Source organism: Sciurus vulgaris (genome assembly GCF_902686455.1).
Source record: "Sciurus vulgaris genome assembly, chromosome: 11".
NCBI classification, from domain to species: domain Eukaryota; kingdom Metazoa; phylum Chordata; class Mammalia; order Rodentia; family Sciuridae; genus Sciurus; species Sciurus vulgaris.
The window spans coordinates 57,463,523-57,470,764 of NC_136472.1; the positions used below are offsets into that span (position 1 = coordinate 57,463,523).

The 7,242-nt window shown below is 49.1% G+C and overlaps 1 protein-coding gene across 2 annotated transcripts; it reads right to left on the reverse strand.

The window, feature by feature from the left end:
- Positions 1-720: 720 nt before the first annotated feature.
- On the reverse strand, positions 721-5,578 carry LOC306639520 (calcitonin gene-related peptide 2-like). Of its 2 annotated transcripts, XM_079103168.1 has the most exons (5): positions 5,470-5,578; positions 4,364-4,458; positions 3,962-4,102; positions 1,835-2,018; positions 721-1,168 (listed from the first exon to the last, which is right to left on the reverse strand). In XM_079103168.1, exons 2-4 carry the CDS (start codon positions 4,447-4,449, stop codon positions 1,859-1,861), a joined length of 387 nt encoding a protein of 128 aa, XP_078959294.1. In that variant the 5' UTR covers positions 4,450-4,458; positions 5,470-5,578; the 3' UTR covers positions 721-1,168; positions 1,835-1,858. The 2 variants fall into 2 exon arrangements, with proteins under 2 accessions (XP_078959294.1, XP_078959295.1); XM_079103169.1 differs by lacking the exons at positions 721-1,168; positions 1,835-2,018 and adding an exon at positions 3,158-3,463.
- Positions 5,579-7,242: the final 1,664 nt, after the last annotated feature.

Sequence of the window (7,242 nt, forward strand, 5' to 3'; positions counted from 1 at the left end):
ATGGTCACTTTGCTCCAGTGATTCTGGACCTGTGATGAGGCAGAACATCCTGATGGGTAGTGCATGGTAGAACAAAGTTTCTCACCCAGTGACAGCCAGAAAGCAAGAAGAAAGTGTGCTTTTATGACAAAGTCTCCCCCAACACACACATACACACACACACAAAAACCACTCTAGTATAAATCCATCAATGGATTTAAACCATTGAGGAGATTAGAGCTCTCATGAGTCAAGCACCTCTCAAAAGCCCAATCTCTGAACACTACTGCCTTGAGGTCCAAGCCTTCAATGTTTGATCTTTTGGAGGACATTTAAGATCCAAATCATAATAGCAGGTGTCTCCAAAATCTGAGGGTCTATGATGTTAGGCATATAGGCCAAAGAATGACTCACAGGTCTCTCGGAAACATCAGAAGCCACTGTTGAAAATTGTATGCATCGTGTTTTCAGCTGTCAGCTCTAGATACCAACACCTGGGTCTGCCACTATTTATCAGTGTGAACTTGGACTTCACTTCTCCATCCCTGCATTTCCTCAGAAGGGAAATGCAGTAATAGTATCTACCCTGTGGCTCTGTCATGAAGAGCAAATAAATTCACAGGTATAAAGCTCTGTCTTAGAACATCATCTGGTCCATAGAAAGAGCTCAAAAATATTATTCCCATTACTCTTATTACATAGGAAAAAAACAGTTGAAATAAGCCACCACAGTCTTAAAACACTTGTATCCAAAATATGTTTTTAATCTTGGTGAAGTTCACAAATGGCACAATTTTGACGTTTCCTTAAACAAATTGTACGATCATTTTCTTAGACAACAAGGCACAACATCACCATTACCATATGTGTTCCTGGAGGTTACAAGAGGCAGTGATTTCATGTCCCCTAAGGTTTGGCAGAGCTGCCATGATCAACAGGATGGTCCTCAAAGAACCAGTTTGCTATTAGATAAGCCAATGGGAAATGCCATCACATATACTGGACATAGCATTAAATATAAAAATGATGCACAACAAATATGGAATTAGCTTATGTTGCATTCACTTTCATTCCTTTCAAGTGACAATGGCGCTTTTTTTCAGTATCTAGTAGGATGCAAACACGGGTATCTTCTCACCAAGTTGTCAACACAAATTAATGGAAGTGGCGAGTTCAGCTTCATGGTAACCTGAGATGAGAGGGAAAAACAGAGGAAAAACACAAGAGAAAGAAGGGAAGGAAAGAGGAGGAAAAGGAGAGAGAGTAAATAGGAAGAGAAAGATAAGGAAAAGAAGTAGGAGAAGGACAAGAAGTAAATAACCACAAATATCACTGAAAAAACCCCACTAATTAATTTTCATAAATTTACTAATTTATGAAATTTATTTATTTTCATAAATAGCATTTATGAATTATGGTTATGAGGTATTAGCATGTTTGTAAGATAAATGAAGACAAAAATAACTGTCACTATCAATACTGATGGCAGTGTGATTACAGCTCTCTGATCTGAATCTGTGAACACTGACCAAGAGCAGAGCCCTTTTTGAACCTCATTAGTGAGAACTGGTCTTGGTTAAGGTTTGAAGGCCCCTCTCTTTCTAAATCCAGCATTTTCTTCACTTCTTTTCTCAGAGAAAAAAAAAAAAAATTGCGTCTCAGAAGTCTGTCTCAGCATTCTGAATTCAAGTTCACTTCTAAAAGGAACTCACTATATCAGGAAAATGGATGGAACTGAAGAAACTACCAGGAACCAGCAGGGACCTAAAGAACCTGCCAAGATCAGCAGGTTTCAAAATATGAACCCCAATTTCCCAAATCCTCCCCCTCTTCTCCCATAGTACAGGGCAGTCACCTTCTTCCTGGGCCATTTAGCTGCTCAGGCCTGAAGGTCTCTACGGCGCCGGCCAAAGGCTTTGGAACCCACATTGGTGGGCACAAAGTTGTCCTTCACCATACCCCCTGATCTGCTCAGCAGGCCTGCCAGCCGGTGGGCCACACAGGTGGCAGTGTTGCAGGCACGCTTCTGGGTAGTGATGCTGGTTTGCAGGATGAAGAGAGAAGAGAAGGCCTGTCAGTGAGGGCTGGGGAGGAGCCCACCCCATGGGACCTTTATAAAGAGAACTACAGCCCTTAGACATACCACTTAAAAATAAGTGTTTCTCCTAAGTGCAATTATCAAAGCTGTTAGGGAAAATGAGCTGGCAGCCTTTGGTAGGAGCTCTGCCCAAAATCATCACCAAAAAAAGTTCCCAGCTATGGGGACACAGGCTGAAACCCTGAATTTATCATGAGAAATGAGTGGCGAGGCCCAGTCCCACCCCTGAACACTCAAGGCACATATAGAGACCATACCCCAGCCATAGCAGCAACAAAACCACTTTCCACAAGAAAATAAAATTGCCCTAAGTCTTACCTCAAAGAAGCTCAGAGGACCTGGTTTGCAGCATCCTCTTCCAGAAATTCTTACCTGCTCCTTAGCACACTGTTTTTCTGGCTGGAGCTGGATCACAAAGATCACCCACCAAGCCCTATATCCAGCTACCCTAAAGCTAAGTCTCCATCTAAGCCTAGGCACTGAACATTCATAAGCTTTGGACATGGACCAGAGCAAAGACTATCGAAGTTCAGGTTCTTTTAGAATAGATTTATTTGTCAAACGGTGGAGCACGAGGCATGTGCTTATTTTAGTACATTCATAAGCAGGAACTGGAAAGCTATGCTACAAAATTCTCCAAGGCTTTAAGCTCTCCTTGCTGTCTCTTACCTCTGATCTATGACTCCTGCTCTCTCCCTTTCCATCCTGAGGTTCCTAAATTCTCAGTCATAAGCAAAGCTACTAACACCAGCTTGAAGAATATTCAGAGAGAATCCACATGCATCAAGTTCATAAAGGGGAACAAGAAAGGAAATCAGGAAAGAGAGTGAGGAACTTAGTCAGCATTCCAGGCACCCCAAAGTGAAGGTAGCAGTCCCCCTGCAAGTTGTTGACCAAATCCCTTTTCTTGACAGGTGTTTAAGGCCCAAAGTGGATGCCAGAGAAAATATAAAAGTTGTTCAGATTCTGCCAGTATGTGCCCAAAAAGCAGTATTCAGGTTACCACATTGCTTAGCTCCAAGTTGTCAGGAAAAAGACATGCCAGACAGTACCATGCACCATGGTCAGCCCCTGTGGACAGTCAACAGAAGGTTAGACCAGACAGGGGAACTATGAGAGGGACAGGAGATGTGGGCAGGGGTGGGGGAAACCTTACATATCCTTCATTAGCAAGGCTCTGAGGTGCAGTGGGTCAGGGCAGTGGTAAGGAAAGGTGACCTTTTCTGACATTCCACATGCTGTTCAGACCTTCATGCTTGCTTGGCAGAGGGTTTTTTGGGTGAATGCAGGTCAACACATGCTTCTGCCATGGCAGTGCGGGGGCTACACCAGGGTTGGTCAGGTACATAGGCAGGTAGATCTAGGGAAGGGTCGCCCTCCCTGGCCCTGTGATAACATGCACATCTCCCTAGATGCCCCAGACCTACCTCAGACACTGTGCTACCTGTCCCCATCCCCCCAAAGTCCTTTATCTTCACTTTGCAAATGTGAAATGAAGGTTCCTTGCAGGTATGAAAGAACAACATACCCAGGTGAAATTTCTAAAAGCAGGGACACAGACTTCATCCTCTGGCTTCACACTTACTGTTCCTAATTCATCCAGTACTGGGATGTCTCCCAGTTCTGAAAGACCAACGTCCATAGTCAGTGATTCCACGCACTTCATTTCCTTTCCCCATAACTGTCAGAAATTGGTCTTTTTAATGTGTCTAACCACAGTTCCTTCAGTCACACCAGGATCTCTGCTTTCCATGAAGCCTAAGAATAGCTGAGTCTTACTCTGCTGAATAAGAACAGCCTGCTGGACTCCTGGGCAGATGAGTTTTTCCTACCTCTCTGAAGCACATCCTCCTCTGTATGTCAGGGCCAGGTGGGGAGTCTTACCTGGAGACCTCCATCTCAGGTTCCTGCTCCTGTTCCAGGTCCCTGGCCTTCATCTGCACATAGTCCTGCCCTAGTGCAGCCAGCAGGAGGCGTGCTTCCTCCCCACTGGGTGTCAGGTCTGGGCTGCTCTCCAAGGCAGACCTGCAGAGGGGAAGCAAAACTAGTGCTGGCTCTGAACCCCTCCCTGCCTGCCTCCTCCCTGGGATAAGCAGCTAGGCTTCCTGGTCCCTGCCTCTTCCCCTAAGAATACAGTTTCCCTTTCACCCGGTGGACAGGGAATGAGGCCAGTTTCCACCTGAGAACAGTGATCCACCAGGAACCACAATGACTTCTAAGGCATAGAGCTGTCTGATCCCTGGGGCAGTGGGAGAGGAGTATGCTTCTGGTTTCAGGATGTCTCACCTGAAAGGTGCTGCCTGGAGGCTGTCTACCTGGCATAGGACCAAGATGCTGAGAGCCAGGAAGGGTGAGAATTTCCGGAAGCCCATAACGCCTCTCTGTAAAGGGAGAATGATGTTACCACTGCACCAGACCACAAACCTAGCTTCTAGTTCTGCCTTTGCTACAACTACCACCATGACTTCAGGCAGGTAACTTCACCTCCCGGTGCCTCTGTTCCTTTATTTGCCAGAAGGTTGCTGTGAATCTCAAAAGTTGTAGGCAATGGTTTGATAGAGCAGAAGAAAGTGGGGGGAGGGGGGGTGGATTTGGGTTCTGTCCTCTGGTAGGGCAGAGGGAAGCCGTATGCGCCCATACATACACATTTTGCCCTGATATGCTAAGAAATCATAAGTGGACCCACCCTGCTGTATACTAGCCCTTCATTGTGCCTGTCTTCTCGCTGACAAGTTTTCTCTGCTGGCGGTCCAGCCAAAGCAAGGGGGAGGAGGCTGGAAGGGTGAATTGGAAAGGAGCACTGGTCGCTCAGGCTAGGGTTTGGATTTGGGCTTTTTGTTTGGTTTTGACGCGTCAGTTACAGGTGCCTCAGGACTGCAGAAGCGCAGTTTAGCAGCAAGTGCTGGGCATCCGCCCTTGGAGTCGAGCCCACCATTTAGGTCGGCTGACAGCAGTGCCCCAGATCCGGTACCACGTCCCTGGAACGCTTGCGGGCTGGAGACGCCCTGAGGAAATTTCAGGGCTCCCTTTTCCGGGAACCAAACGTGATCACTAAGAACACAGACCGTGTAGGTCACTCCGGGACCAAACTCCTACAGAACCCAGCACACCGACGCGCCCCAAACGCAGAAGTCAGACACACCTACCTGAACTTGCCCAGCTGACAGCGCCCATGTGGAGCTCAAGGGATGCTGGGGGTTCCACTCGCTACAGTTGGGAGAAAATGCCTGGACAGCCCTAACAGCACGCCTTCACCCCAGCCAGAAGAGAGTAGTACCACCCGAATGCAGACAGGCGGAAATGGCGGAGAAATGAAAGTGGCAGGCAGGCAGATGGAGAGGAATTACTGGAGAGAGGCAGAATATCAGTGAGCAGAAAGAGAAGTTTCTCACCTGGTAACTGGAGTTTCAGTACTGCGGAGGGACGGATCCAGACCCAACACCTGCCGTGGGCGCCTTCTCGCCGGAGCCTCACGGCTCTTATTCCAGTGATATCCGGAAGGGGGGGTCCCCACCCGCCAGTTCCGCCAATCCTAAGTGGCCAAGATCAGCCAATCAGAGGACTAACCGAGCTCCTCCGAATGCATCACACCTCCCTCTACCTACTCTGATTCTGGAGGTGGGGGGCATCCGCTGCCGCCTTCACTTGCATTGAGATCATTGTTGGGAGAAGGAGGACCCGTAAGAGGGCGGATACGTCTATAAAGTGGGGCACATTCGGGGAATTTGGAGGGTTCAGAGTTTCCCCCACCTCCTTGATGCCTGAACTCCAGCCTCACCTCCTCCTGCCAGATAATTGGGGCAAGATTCCCATCACCTGGACCCCCAGGGAGGTTGAACCATAAACTTGGGTTCTAAAGGGACTTCAACAGAAATAGCTTCAGAGGAGGAGTGACGGAGGAGTGACGGGGAGAGAGGGCCCTTGAAACATTCTCTTTGAATCTCTGTTCTCCTGGGATATCCCCTCCCACGCGTGTGCCCAAGTGCCCGGAGTCCTCAAAAAAGGCTGTTGTGCTTTCAATCTGGCAGCCAAGCCTCCTCCGCCTCGCTCCTCTGAAACGGTAGGAACAGAAGAGAGGACTGGGGAGAGGGCTAACTTGGCCCTGCAAACACAGAGGATTCTGCATCCCCTTCCCCACCAGGTACCTCCAAATCCTAGACTGTGGATTCGACATCCTCCACCCCAACCCGACCCTTCGCTGCTGCCCTGCCCCTCTGGCTTGTTTGCCAAAATTCAGGGCTGGGACTGCCTATGCCCTGGTCTCCATCTCTCTTGCTCTTCATCCCCTCCGTACTTCCCTGAAGCCCCTAAGAGCTGAGAGATCAGGGGTCCAGCGCCCAAACGTGGAGAGCACCCGGAGCGGCAGCCCAGGCGGCTATTTCGATCACACCGGCAGGTGCGCATCACCTATGCCCTTACCTGGACCCCCACCACATGCTCTGCATTTCTCATTCACAAACACCTCAGCGGAAAGAGCGCTCCCTGGAAAACACTCGCTGTCATCAGCCCCGGCAAAAGGGAGCGTGTACACTAACGCAAGGCAACTGCCCCAGACGCGAAAGTAACCCCAAGTGTTTCTGCTTTCGGAAATAGGTACATTTTATACACAGAGGTACATATTGCCCCCCCAAACATGCACACCGACAAACGCACAACCGCACACACGAACTCAGCATCTCCCTTTTTTTTTAACTGAAAGCCGGGTTCTCAGAATGAATGCTGCTCACTCCCCCCGCCCCCCACCCACCCCCCCGCTCCCAGAGAGAGAGAAGATCCTAGCTCTGGTCAGAGGCGCTTGCAGCGGGATGGGGTAGGGGTGGTGAGAATAAAAAGGGAAGTGCCACCCAGTCCCTAGTCTCCAGGCTTGCCCTGCACAATTTGGCAGCTGCGCTGCCACCCTCAAATATGCCCGCCGGCGCCCCTGTACCCCGCAGGGAGTTAGGGAAGCCTAACCCAGGGGTGTGGAGCATGAGATGAAGCCAGAGTATCATCGGATTCTCTCGACCACTGTTTCTGTGAGTCAGAAAGGAGCTCAGAGGGTGTCCCTCTAAGTCCTCTGGGTCATATGTCTGTGATGGGTTGACCTCCATTACAGAACAATCAAAACTCCAGGTGACACCCCCCAAAATTCCAACCGCCAACTGGGGTAATCCCGTGGAGAATGC

Coding starts and splice junctions, on each gene's coding strand:
- LOC306639520 (XM_079103168.1), bottom strand. CDS start 4,449: ATGGGCTTCCGGAAATTCTCACCCTTCCTGGCTCTCAGCATCTTGGTC. Junction 4,103..4,363: donor CTCCAGGCAGCACCTTTCAG/GTGAGACATCCT, acceptor TCCCCTCTGCAG/GTCTGCCTTGGAGAGCAGCC. Junction 2,019..3,961: donor CCTGAGATGGAGGTCTCCAG/GTAAGACTCCCC, acceptor CCTGCAAACCAG/CATCACTACCCAGAAGCGTG.